This window comes from Gekko japonicus, unplaced genomic scaffold (genome assembly GCF_001447785.1).
Source record: "Gekko japonicus isolate JY-2015 unplaced genomic scaffold, Gekko_japonicus_V1.1 scaffold296, whole genome shotgun sequence".
Lineage (NCBI taxonomy): Eukaryota > Metazoa > Chordata > Lepidosauria > Squamata > Gekkonidae > Gekko > Gekko japonicus.
In genome coordinates this window covers 750,648-764,591 of record NW_015177014.1, presented here as the reverse complement: position 1 = coordinate 764,591, position 13,944 = coordinate 750,648, and the positions used below count along the sequence as shown (strand labels likewise).

Below are 13,944 nucleotides of genomic sequence, written 5' to 3'. Positions count from 1 at the left end.
TTTCATAGAAGTCATGAAGTGCATCTTTGAAGTGGGCTCTAATTCACACAAGCTCCTGTCACAGTACATCTGTTTATCTTTAAGATGCCGTAAGATTTCTTTTTTGGTTTTGCTCTAATGCATGGGTACACAGCGCAGCAAGCCAGGCAGGAGGCAGTGTCAGCAAGTAAGCAAGCCAGGCAGGTTTGGGGGGGGGGGGGCAGCACTGTGGATGATGAGTCAGCAGGGAAGAGCAATGCAGGAAGGTGAGCCAGCACGGCAGTATTGGGGAAGGAAAGACAGTAGTTCTAGGCTGTGGAAGGATGAGAGGAAGAAAAGCAGCGTGGTGCGGAGAAAAAGTGGCAATAGGAGGGAGGGGAAAGTGTCCAGAATGGTCTTCCTGCTCCAGCCATATTTCCCTCCCACCCCTAATGGGGATCTGGGCAGCAGGAAGGTTGGGGATAAAGAGAGAGGGTCTAAAAAAAAAAGGGGGGGGGGGGGGGGAGGAAGAGGTGACAGAAAGTGTTGAAGGGAGAGAGGGGAGATGGAAGAGAAAGTGTGACCAGGCTGGCAAGAGAGGATGGGGTGGTAAGACAGACAGAGAAAACTGGCAGCCAGCATGGGCGGGATGGGATTTTTGTTCTCACACAGATCTCCAGCTTGCACTTTCTAAAGCTGGTACACTTTGTGCTCGGAAGCAAATAACGATGGATAAAGTGAAAGAGAAATCATTAAATCATCAGATGCTACCAGCACTTTTTTAAAAGCACCAGACCAGCCTGACACCTATACTAGAAACCTGCATTCTGGCCCCTCACAAACCACCTCCAAACAGCCAATTCTTGTTGTCACATAGTTTTTAGCCCTAGACAGCTATGACAAAGATACACCACTGTGCCTTATGAGGGGCACATCCTGGCTTTGTGTCTGACAGTTGCTGGTGGATATAATCGCCATTTGCTGCATCACAGTAGGTGATAGTTGGTTAACTCAGTGGGGAGATACACTACTTTGTGTTCAGATGTTCTTTTTGTCTTTTCTATTTAAAATATTTCATTGTCACAGAAAAGTGGAGACTGCAGTCTCACACTTACACAAGGGACACAACAAAAATAGAAACATCACACTGACTACGAAGTCAACACGTAGGGTTACTTATTTTCTATCACTCTGAGCTCATGGAATCTCATATGGAGCCTCATTATCAACACAGAAAAAACAAGTTGTCATCATTGTGCCAGACGCTGCATTTCCATAAGCCAGTTCAGTGACATAACACCATCTTTAGATGTATACCACAGGGTTCCATGTCAGGTCACAACCAAGAATCCAAAGTGCTTTCAGCAGATAGTCAACAGCATCCAGATATTCCATTCTATATTCTATATCCTAAATACCACTGATTTCACATGCATAAATCCCCCATTGAAATCATATGAGATTTTAAAATGCTTAATTTTAATCAGGTCATACCCATTATTGGTAAATAAGCCCCAACATTTTCAACAAAACCTAAATCTAAGCAGATATCCCTAGACTTTCCTTTTTTACAATGGAGTTTATTATCTCAAGGGCAGTGTGGATTCAGTAAATGCTTGAAAAGTATTTTCACTGTGAAAATATTTTCAGCCTATTAATTTTTTGTTAAGAGAAATATTAGTAAGTATGTAAACAGATTTGTTAGATGGGACAGGTTACCAGAAAAGGGGGAAGTTTTGGTTCTAAAATTACTATAATTTAGGAAACAATTTGAAGCAGGTATTTTCGGAATCCTACTTAGGTCTATTCGGTGGGGCTTACACCCAGAAGAGTGTTCTTAGGACCACACTGTTAGTCTGTAATACTTTTTATTATTATTATTGTTCTCATTGAATTTGAATTCTGACTTTTGGATGGAGGTTCAACAAATTTAAATGTATATGTTCCCTTCGGACACAAGATGGTATCCCCTCTTGACTGAAATATTTGAAACCACCACACGTTAATGATGTGTACTTGGACCTAAATCTCATCTATGTGTACAGCTCATCCACTCACTTGATGAAGTAGTCTCTCCCATCTCTGTTTGCCGTCATCTCCCATCCATAGGAAGATCCCTGGTTCAAGCTCCAGGTTCCTGAAGGGGGAGTCCAGCCTGAAGACTTGGTCCTGTGGCTAAAACAAAGAAAATTCATAAGCATGTAGTAAGAATTAATCTTTCCATTCAGTTCAACAGGTTCCATGTATCAACCAAAGAATGAGTGCTGTTTTTTTTAAGTGGTCTAGAATATGAAAGACCTCTTGTCCTACACAGCATCTTTCTAGCTTCAAGTCTCAAGACATCATGTACACGAACATGAGTTTGTTACATGAACCAGAGTTTATCAGCTTCTTTTTTATGCCTCCCACTGCTCAGCACAGAAGACATTCTCCCTATATTGTCGTCTCTGTAGCCAGAACACCATTACTCAACAATCTGCATTTTGTGAATTCAGATATCATGACAAACCTTAGTTAAGACAAATTGTGGTTAGCAAACCAACTACAAACTTGGTTTGAAATCCAAGTTTGAAACTACTCTGCATGTGGCAAAATTTCTAGCAGTTGTCAAATCACATGGCAACTTTTGCAATAGCAACCTTTACATTCTTCCATGTTTTCCTGTGGAACAAGGTTTATTGTGGGATGAGGGTTTGCTGTTTATGACTCCAGTTGCAAAAAGAGTAAAGACAAAAAATAGAAAACCCAGTTTGATGCCAGCCAACAAACCTCTAGCTCATTGAATCATCTGAATCACAACTAACTGCAAAGTTGAGCATATCCCGGTTTGTAAACCATGCTTTATCATGATGTATGAATGCACATTAAGTCATCTTATTCTATACACCATAGTTCGAAAAATAAATCCAACATATTAGCTCAATGCAAATTATGTCAATGGTATTTATCCTTTTTCCAAGAAGCTACTAAAATATGGGACAAAATCTAAGTTTCATTCAGATGTTTTTACTGTGAGTAAAAACAAATAAAAAGCAATAATTTACTGAGCTGAATTGGATATTTTCCCCCCGCAAACCTATTTTTTAAAAAATCTGAAACAAATTATTTAAACATGAACATTATTTATCTTCATTCTCTACATCCATAATTATTAGTTACTTTACAGGCATTTACTTTGGAATTGCCCATGCTGAGTATAAACAGTAGCAGGATTATGTTATAATCAGCTTTAAAAGCAATCTTTGAAGACCACAGAGGTCTGTTAGAAAGCAGTAAAATGTGTATAACCAAAATTTGCACTATGTTAATGTTTACAATGCTCTAATACCTTAAAGGTAAATAATGGGAGGAGTAATATTACTGATGTAATATTTCAGATTGATCAGCACACATTTACAAACTAGAAGAAGAAGAAGAAGAGATTGGATTTATACCCCGCCCTTCACTTGGAGTCTCAGAGTGGCTTTACAAACTCCTTTCCCTTCCCTTCCCCTCCCCACAACAGACACTCTGTGAGGTAGGTGGGGCTGAGAGAGCTCTTTCAAGAACTGCCCTTTCAAAGAACTATGGCTTGCCCAAGGTCATCCAGCAGGTGCAAGTGGAGGAGTGGGGAATCAAACCCAGTTCTCCCAGATTAGAGTCTGCACACTTAAGCACTACACCAAACTACCTTAAATTGGCATGGCATGATCCAGTCCAAGGCCCACTGCCCATTTTCAGCCGCTCAACATAGGCCAGTTTTCCCCTGCAGTGTGCCAGAGATCCATACACAGACCTGGAAGGGACCTCCAGGATCATCTAGTCCAACCCCCTACACAATGCAGGAAATTTACAAATACCTCTTCTCACATCCCCAGTGACCCCTGCTCTATGCCCAGAAGAGGGCAACCCCCTCCTGGATCCCTGGCCAAATTGCTTCCTGACCCCAAAGTGGTGATCAGCATTTCCCTTGGTGTGTATGAAAGGGCCACAAGAACTAAGCACTGATGATCTGCCTAAGGTCACAAAATCAGCATTGCCTTCAGATGGCCATCTCGCCTCTGTATGAAAGCCTCTGAAGATGAAGAGCCCATCACTTCCCAAGGAAGCCTTTCCACTGAAGAACTACTCTCTCTATCAGGAAGTTCTTCCTAATGTTTAGCTGAAAACTCTTTTGATTTCATTTCAACCCATTGGTTTTGGTTTGACCTTCTGGGGTAACAGAAAACAACTCCATCCTCTATATGACAGCCCTTCAAATACTTGAAGATGGCTCTCATATCACCTCTCAGTCATCTCCTCTCCAGGCTAAACATACTGAGTTCCTTCAACCTTTCCTCATAGGACTTGGTCTCCAGATCCCTCACCATCTTCGTTGCCCTCCTCTGGACATGTTGTCTTTTATCTTTATTATACTGTATATAAACAAATGACACAATAAAAGGTTTCAAAATAAGAGCCAGCAGCGGGCAGTCTTCAGGAAAACTCAAAACAATCCTGACAGGAAATGCCAGCTGTCCATCTTGTCCCTCTTTCTTGCATACCACATACTTTCCTTTTTCTAGTTCCATGTTTCATGGAAGGAAGGACGTGCACTGCAGACATATACTGTGTTTCAATAGGCCAGTTTATCCCAGTAATGGTACTGCTTTTGTGAGTGGCAGTTACTCTGAAATAGCATGCCAAAGGTCCCGTCCACACGAGGGGATTTGGGCCAGTTGCAGGCCAGTTCGGGGCCGGATCAAACCGGCGCGATCACACCACAACATCTGGGAAGCGTCCTGCTTCCGTGCCCGAACTGGCCCTTCCCCGCCCTAATCCGGAGCAAATTGAACCACCTACCTTGGGTGGTTCAACTTGTAGGCGCGCTTCAACTGGGCGTTTGATCGCCGGCACTTCCTTGCGCCGGCTCAACCCCGGCCCGGAGCCAAACTGCGCATGCTCAGACATGCGCAGTTCGGCCAGCTCCCATTCGGGCCGTCTTTTCTCCCCGGCGTTTGATCGCGCCGGGGAGAAAAGGCGCCGCGGCCAGGGGATCCGTGGGATCCCGCCGCGGTGCCTCAACGTTGGCGCGGCTTTTAAAAGCCGCGCCTTAAGAGGCTTTTCCCCTGCCATGTGGCAGGGGCCTTAGACATGCAACCCATACAATGACAGGCCCTGCATACAACAATATTTCTGAAGCCATACATTTTGGCAGCAGAGGGATGGCAGACCACTGGGGATAAGCCATCTTGAGTACCATGATGGAAGAAAGATGAGATAAAATTGATGTAAAAATAAATAAAATAGCCCAAAGGGACTGTTCTTTAAAGAACTTCTTGTTATAAATTGTATGTTACCATTACTGTCACAAGGAACTCTGAGGTTCACAAATCAAGCAGGAGGAATTTGAGTTATTAGACAATGTCCCATCAGATTTACTATTCTCCTTTCACTTCTCAAAAATCAACAATTCTGACTTTTCAGGCATTTGGAAGGAGGAGAGGAAGTGGCCATGAGTGGGAAGCAGTTGAGCAGTTAATGTGCTTAGATTAAAAAAAAAATGTTTTGAGAAAAGAACAGCTAATCCTTGTAGCGGAGAGCAAAGGAATCCACGTAAGTTACCAATGTAGCAGTTACCTTCTTCCAGCTACAGATGTGATGTAAATTATCTGAATTTCTTCCAGATTTAAATGATGTACCCTTGAGCTCTCCTTTAAAAACATACAGGCACCAGGTTCAGTGGTGATTTTACACTTATGTATCTGTTCTCAGACATATTCGCCCAAACTCTGAAGCAGCAGCACAGAAATATCGTAAATAAATAAATAGTACGCACTCATTGGTAAAGGGTAACAATGATCTGCTAGTTCTGTTTAAACAATACCAGTACGCAAATTCCAGTCATGTCACAATTTCCACAAGAACCTTGTTACTTTGTGATGTCCCATCTTTTGAAATGACAGCCTGGAATTAAGGCAGAAGCAAAGCCTGAATTGTATAAAGAGGCTAACATGCCAGCATTTCAATTGCAGGTTTATAGTTAGCTGCAGTCATGCACCACTATGTAATGAAAAACAGTGTGAATAAGTCTATTTTAATATACGGCAAGTAGAGAATTAGGGTCAGTGGGAGCCATTATTTCCCCTGGGCAGCCCCACAAAGAAGAAATACAGAAGTATTTATTTAGCCTCTATTTTACTTACAGGAGTGCCTATGATATTGAAAGCTTCAGGAGTTGAGAAGCAATCCAGGATGCTGCTTTTAGCTAGAGCTCCCAGCAAAGGGCAGTCACCATTTTCTGCAGGGTAGCCAGGGCAACTTACCTGATTTAATTATGTCGTTATTCCCTGGTGAAGGTCACCTAGCATAACACCAGGTCAAGCGGGCTGCTTGTTTCAGCAATTTTTTGTCAGTTCACTACTTTTGACTCATTTGAGAATAAAACAGTTTTAGAGAACAGGCAAAATCTCCTGGAATCACAGTCATGCCATTAAATTGACCCATGTTCATTGTAAAGAACAGAATTCCTCACAGTTAGACCATCCTTTGCACCTGTACAGTCTGACTAATCCTTTAGGGAGCGGTGACGCAGGGGATAATTCCCCTGCTTAACTATAACATCAGAACTGCCAAAGCTTTGTCAGTTTTAGCCCCGTGCTGGTGTGAGCAACCAAGCCTTGTCCTAGCTCATCGTCTACCCAGCGATGCTTTGGCAAGTAGATACATTGGGGACCACCCATAAGAGGGTGGGCACACCACTCCCTTTGGGAAGGTGTTAGCTGCCGAGTGTGACTTCTGTGGCACGGCAAGATCAAAAGATGAAATATCTGTTTCAGCATCCCTGCAGTGGAGCGAGTCGGCCAGGTGGTGGCAGTGTGGCAGCGTGACATCAAGAAGCCCTGACATCATTAGCCAGCCGACAAGAATACATGCCGTCGGAACTCGACTGATCCAGCCCGCAGATGAACCCTCCGGCCAGCTACAATGTGTGTGTAATTAAAAATACTGTATGTTCTGAACAGAGCACATTGCCTGCCTTTTGCATCTGTGCAGTCAGCTTTCATTTTTGACGTCATCTGTTTTATAACAAGAACTGAATGGAATATTAGCTGGGTTCATGGAAATACACTGAAAGCAAACAGAGACATGGAAATAGGAAGTCTCAACTTAAAAAAAACCCCTCAAATTCATATTCTTCTCTATTTACTATGTGGCCTTTAATAAATGAAGCTGGAAGTGCTGACAACTGCTGGAGGGATGCCAAGAAAACAGGTTGCTGTGACGGACTGCACAGAAAAGCAGGCTTTTTAAAATGCTGCTTGTGTCAGAGAGTCAGAGAGTTCATGAGTTCACCTTCCCTGGAGAGAAGAGTTTATGTGATTGGCTGCTCTCCTCGCTCTGTGATTGGCCAACATCAGCTGAGAGAGGAAATAAAACAGCTGATCTGGAGGGAAAAGAGGTCTTTCGCAATTTGGTCTTTCACCCTTTGAGACACTTTTGGTTTTGGTCTGAAAATCTAACATCTGGATCAGTAGTCAGAAGGTTCGGCTTCTGAGGGAAAAGACACTTGAGAGTCAGTGTTTTCTGACAGGCAATACTCAGAAAAGTACTTCGACGGAGAGAAGAAGAGAAATGCCATTGTCCTAAATATATTAAAACTTCTCTGAGTGTGCTAGCAGAGTTACAAAGTTACACAGAGCCACTTTTTCAGTTTCAAGACTAATAATAGTCCTTTTATTTAGGAACTACATTCTGGATAGTGAAGCTTAAGAGACAGAGACAGAACAAATCTAAACTACCTTGTATGGGTCCAGATGCAGAGAGGAATCCAGCCTCCAATGTAGGGTTGCCAGATCCTCCGGTCCCATGAGGGTTTCCCGATTGGGGGGGCTCCTTCCCACCCCCAGCCAACTGGGGCTCCTTCCTGCCCCAAGAATGACCACCCGGCAACCCCCTGCTACAAGATTTAAAGGGCCCTCCAGCTGGCCCTTTAAAGCTTGAAGAGGGAGGAAGTGGGGTGGCCGCACCTGCCTGCACCCCCACCTCTTCCCAACAGCGTTCAAAGAGATGCTGTTGGGAAGAGGAGGGGCTGCGCACTCAAAAGTTATTTGCGGCTCAGAGCTTGCAGGGCACGCATGAGCAGCACCCGCTCTTTTAAAGCATGGGCTGCCCGTGCCTGCCCTACAAGCAGTGAGATCGCGCAAGTGGTGGCCGCTCTTTTGAAGTGGGGGCCACACGTGCTTGCCCTGCAAGCTGTGATCTAATGACAAAGGCTTGCAGGGCAGACACGGGCAGTCCTGCTTTCCTCCAACCATTTAAAAGGAAGGTTCCCTTTAAATGGTTGGAGGAAAGCAGGGGGAGGCATGCCCACACAGCACAGCATCCCTGACGTGATAACGACACTCCATGTGACATCATCCCCCCCCCCCAAACCCCCCCACTGGGGGGGGGGAATATGACCAGACAACCCTACCCCATTGTGGATGTGTGCAAGAGAAGAGAGAAAGACTGAGAGTGTGAGAGGGCAGAATGGAAGGAAGGAATACAATTTCCCTGTAATCTATCAGTCTGCATCAAAGACCAGAGACAAGAGAGTAAACAAGAAGAAAACCTACAGTTTGCCTGTCTCATTGACTTGTTTGCAACCCCTCCCCCCTTTGAGGCTGAGGCTTGAGACAGCGTCTAGGCCTTCTCTTCCAACAATTTTTTATAAGGCTGGGGGCCTCAGAAAAGTGGAAAAGGTCTAAGGCTCTCTAGACTTCCAAGAGTCTGAATAGAACATGAAGCATTCTATAGTACCTTAAAGTTAGTATACATGCCTATTATAATATAGAACATAAATGAAAAAAGAGGGAAAGCATTTGCCTTCATTCACCTTACTAGAATATAGTAAGATTTTGTTTTAGGATTATTCACAGAAACTAGGGTTGCCAACCCCCCTGCTTTGGCAGGGGTCCCCAGCTTTTTGGGGGGAGGGTCTACCCACCACCAGCCAGCTGGCTGATGGAGGAAGCCCTGCTCCCTTTAAGTGCAGGGGCTCCTTTTAAGTGCAGGGAGCTGGCGTTTCTCGCACGCCTGATCTCTAAGCGGAGATTGGCATGCAAAGCTTTCCAGCTCCCTGCACTTAAAGGGGCCCCTTTAAGTGCAGGGAGCTGGTGTTTCCCCGCAAGGTGCCGCTCCCCAACATAACAATGTCACCTCTGTGTGATGTCATCACATTAGGGACACCCCACTCCCTCCAGGAATGCCCCCCAAAGTCCCCTGCTGAGGGCTAAAATGGACTTGGCAACCCTAACAGAAACAATAAGACAGAACTAATGTTGAACAATTTGTTTTTGATGGTGAAGAAAGTGGTATTGAATAAAACACTAGCCTTTGTATATTGCAGCAGTCAATAAATAATCTTCAAAGTTTAAACACATGTATAACGGCACTAACAGAGAAAAGTATATACAATTAATAATGCTTTTGTTTGTCTTGTTAGAGATGGAATTTTTCATCATCTTATTTTTTTCTTTAAGCATTAATGAAGCAATCCTGTGCAGAATTGCTCAAGTTTAACTCCACTGCAATGGATACATAGGATTGTACTGTAAATTTATCCAGTATCACCCAATCTTATTTACATAATAGACTGTTTCTAATCTTACATGCCAGGAAGCCGCCCTCTGGAATTTACAAGTGTGGACATCCCATTTCCAATTCCCAGTACATTTTGATCGAAGTTATTTATTTATTTCATTTATACTCTGCCTTTCTTGCCATTGGGTTGGAAAGCAGCTGACATCCAAAGTCCTCTTCTCCATTTAATTCTCACAACAGTGCTGTGAGGTAAACTGAGGATATGTAGCTGGCCCAAGGTCACGCAGTAAGCTTCCATGGCAGAATGTGGATTACAGATCCTAATTTTATTTTTTACTCAAATATAATTTTCAGAGGTGGCTCAGAAGTACCATGGTGATATTCTTGTTTTCCAGATGAAAAGGTTTTGGTTTTACACATACTGCTAAAAAAGTATGATGACAGGTTGTTATGGATCGAGCTGGAACAGAAGATTTTATAAATACGGGTTGAAGACGATGTGACAAAAGATCAAATATGTGCTGTGCTGCCTTTTGTCTGGGATAACTTTTCTTCCAAGGCTAATCTTCCCCACCTCCCCCACCAGCTGCTCAAGCCAGAAGTGAGCTACTACCTTGTGCTATTTTATTAGCGCCCTCTATATTTGTTAGTCATGCTGGTGGGCTTTTTGAACAAAAATGTGGAACACAAACAAATATGCAAGTGAGTGCATCTTTTAAAAGGCTCCCTTTTAAAAGTCTACAAATGCAGATGATTTTCACGTGGACACACAGTTCACTCTGCAAACAAAGAACAACAAACAGCAGGACAACATTTGCAAAAGTTCAAGCCAGCATCATACACAGCAGGGTGCAAAGTGGTGAATTTGAGAGCTCCTCACATTTTGTCCTCCCCACCTAGTGTTTAGAGATCTCCTCTGTGCAAGACTGAAGAATAAAAGATTGATTCTTACTGCTAACTTCCATCATAAAGCTGAAGGGAAAACAGAGCCTTTCTCTACTAGAAACGTGGTCATTATAGCTCTGCTATAACAGTAACCTGTCAATTCTGTCTGCTTGAACTAAAATTCACAGCTAGAATATTTTGGTTCAAGTTCTGCAACTTCTTAACAATGGGGCAAAAGATCTTTGCAGTGTTATAAAAAAAACCCCAACCTTTTATGAGAATACTAAGGGCACAGTCCACTGTAGGAAAGTGTGCCATATGAGCCACACTGAAAGAATGGCGCAGCACAACAGCACACCTGTTCATGTCAAATGGCGGTTATACGAAAGACCCTCCCACACTGTAGTGAGACCTCAACTCTCATAGAAAGCAATACTGATTCTAAAGCTTATCATTAGGGAAAAGAAGACTATGCTTCAAGAGTGACTGGAAACTGCATATACATCCACAGCTGCTTAAACCAAAGTTCTGTCATCCCCATAAACTCTGGGAAACCTTCATATGTTTGGCTGGAAAGAAGGAGGAGGAGGAGCTGGCTCTTCACTACCTTGAATGAGTCTCAGAGTGGCTTACAGTCTCCTTCCTTTCCCCTCTCCACAACAGACACCCTGTGAGGTAGTTGGGGCTGAGAGAGCTCTGAGAGAACAGTGACTGGCCCAAGGTCACCCAGCTGGCTTCATGTGGAGGAGGAGTGGGGCAGGTTAAGCACCTGTCAAGCATTTACTTCAACTGCTTCCAAGATTGCCAGCTACCAGTCTGGGTGTTCAAAGTCAACATCCAAAGGCTGTCAGCACAGAAGTGCTAGGAAGCAACAGAATTTCCTCACCGCCATTCTTAACCCAACAGTGCAATATCAAGGAATGATTGTCAACTGCTTAAGAGAGCAGCAGATAAGCCACCTCAGCAGCACAGTACAATGATAAGGAGACACAGGACACTGCTGAAGCCATACTGGTGTCAACCTGGCAATGGAGTAGCTGTGTAGGGGCCAAAAATGATAGTGCCAGGAGTAGGTTGGGGGAAGAAGCAGGGTTAAATCAGAAGGGGGGGGGATGAATAGGAAGTGTCCAGGGCCATTTCCATGATGCTCATTCTATACTATTATAGTGTAGAAATTCTGGATAATGTGCTTAAGGATGACACCGGACATGCCCAAATGATGCAGAGAACGAAAGCCTCTATTGCACCTTTCACTGTTAGTAGCAGCGGAGAATGGTAAATTACTGTGTAGCTAGTCAATATTTATAAGACCGATTTGCAACTACACTGAATATTCAGTTGATGTAATCATGCCTATACCTTATTTTGAATTCAAATTACAGTTAATTTTCCTTACTGAATTATTATTAAGGAGGTCCCATTCAAAAATTATTTCCCCTCCATCTTCAAAGGGAGAAGACTCTTTCTCAAACCAACAAAAGCTCTATGATAAGATTGATCTTCCTCATCCCACATCTTAAAATCAGGCAGGCAAGGACAAAACATAACCAAAAAGATCAAAGGAGGCAAAGGTGATGTTTCCAGTGATAAAACATGTAGCATGTCATTTGTCCTGTACCTGTAGCCTAAGAGAGAAGTTGTACCTTCTAAATCCTTTCTCCTAGGGTGCAGTCACACACACACTAAAGAATCCACTTTCAGCCCACTTCCAGTGCACTTTCCAACTGGATTTTACTGTTGTGGCTGATTCTGCATCGGCTTTCCCCTCCATTGTTTTACAAAACCCACGTTAGAACAAAAATTCCCCTCTGCATTGCATGCTGCTTTCACTCCCTTTGATCATCGGATTTTTATGGTACCCTCCAGATTGCATGCCGCTTTCGAGTTCCTTGATCCCCGGATTTTATTGTACCTTCTGCATAGATTTATGACTGTTTTATGGCCATTCAAGGGTGACGCAGTCAGTATGGCATTGCCCCGAGGTATGTGAATGTGGTTCTGAGCTGCACTTTTCCCTCCCAGTTGAGAAAATGTGGAGCGAATGCCAGATGCAGAATCACTGTGAACTGGCAAAATCCAGTTGGAAAGTGCACTGAAAGTGGATTGAAAGTGTGTGACTGCAGCCCTGATTTATAATTTAGTCCCACACGGGTCTCTATTAGAGACCAATAGGAACAACCACCAGGGTTGAGTAACTTCTTGACAAATGTATGGGGAAATGAGTTAGCTTCAGAAATGGGTTTTATACAGCCCCCTTTTTTCCTCAAAAGAAAAACAAAATCACAATGACAAAATATAGATATCTATTAGGCAGTTTATATAATCATGAACATAAACTACTGCTTGATGGCAACATAAGAGAGCCATTAATCTCACGAAGCAAGTATTGCACCTGCCATAATATGTCAGTGGCCTGATTGAACAACAAGTGTCTATTAGTTTAATTGATTTAACTTTATTTTTAGGCAGGTCTTGAAAATTCTGTTATTTATTCTTAGTCCTTTTAATGGTACCTGTTATTCCCTGCAGAAACTGTTAATCTAGATTGCTATATAGGTGCTAAAACACCCATGCCCCCCCCCCCTTTGGAAAGTCTTTTGTTTTTATAAGGAAATTATTCATTCAAAGTTATTTAAAGAGTTAGGAAATCCAAATGCTATCTTTAACACTGCATTTTAAAATGCCACTGAAATAAAGTTTCACCTTTCAGCCCTACTATTTAAACCTCACTTGCTCTTTTGTCATATGTAGAGAAATACGGAGTATGCAGAGAAATTGCACAGAAACCAGTAGGAGGGAAGGAGGGTGGGAGAAAACCTGTGTTTGACATATGAGCAGCAAGTGCCCTATTTCCAAGCAGGAGGAGTAAGCTTTGAATGATAGTCTATATGGGCTATTAATCATGCATTTCATTCTCTATTCCTTTTGAGAAAGACTAAAGTTAGCAGTTGGGGGGGGGGCTTTGGAAAATGAATGACAAGCTAAAATATTCCTCCTGGCACCACACTACTCATTCCACTTTTTACCTAACAGTATGATTTACTTCACAAAGCCAGAAATAAGTTTGTTATGCTCAGGTCTTCAACACTGAAAGGATGTGGGAATGCTAGAAAAGAAATGGAAGCTCTCAAATAATTGGATTTATGAGGTGCCAGGAGCACCTGTCAGCCAGTCCTGAGGTGGAGAATGCACACAGCAAGACAGATTAAGTAAAAAGAGTCAATGCCGATTGAAAAGAACTTTGTAATAAATTGTGAAAAAAACTAACCAAAGTGTGGAGAGATACTGAATCGGCTGCCATCACAGATAGCCACTCCCATGGAGATTTTGATTTAAACAAAACAATTGTGCTTATTAAGTGAATTGCCACTGCGAGACAAGGAGGCTCTGCTGATTGCTTCTCATCCTCTGCTGAGAGGATTCAGATTTTGGTATCCAGATGCATTGTTTATTTACTTGTTGTTGTTGTTTTGCTGAGAAAAGGGCAGGTGAACTCTCTAAATGCACTGCATAAAAATAATAACTTGTCAAGTATTTGATGATTTCTTTATCATCTAT

General features: G+C 42.9%; 1 protein-coding gene across 1 annotated transcript in view; it reads right to left on the bottom strand.

The window, feature by feature from the left end:
- FRMPD4 (FERM and PDZ domain containing 4) overlaps positions 1–2,106 on the bottom strand; it is a 120,963-nt gene extending 118,857 nt beyond the window's left edge. Inside the window, exon 1 of the mRNA XM_015427689.1 lies at positions 2,017–2,106. Within this exon, the coding sequence (XP_015283175.1) occupies positions 2,017–2,054 (38 nt within the window). The 5' untranslated portion in view covers positions 2,055–2,106. The remainder of the gene's footprint in view (positions 1–2,016) is intronic.
- Between the last annotated feature and the right edge of the window lie 11,838 nt (positions 2,107–13,944).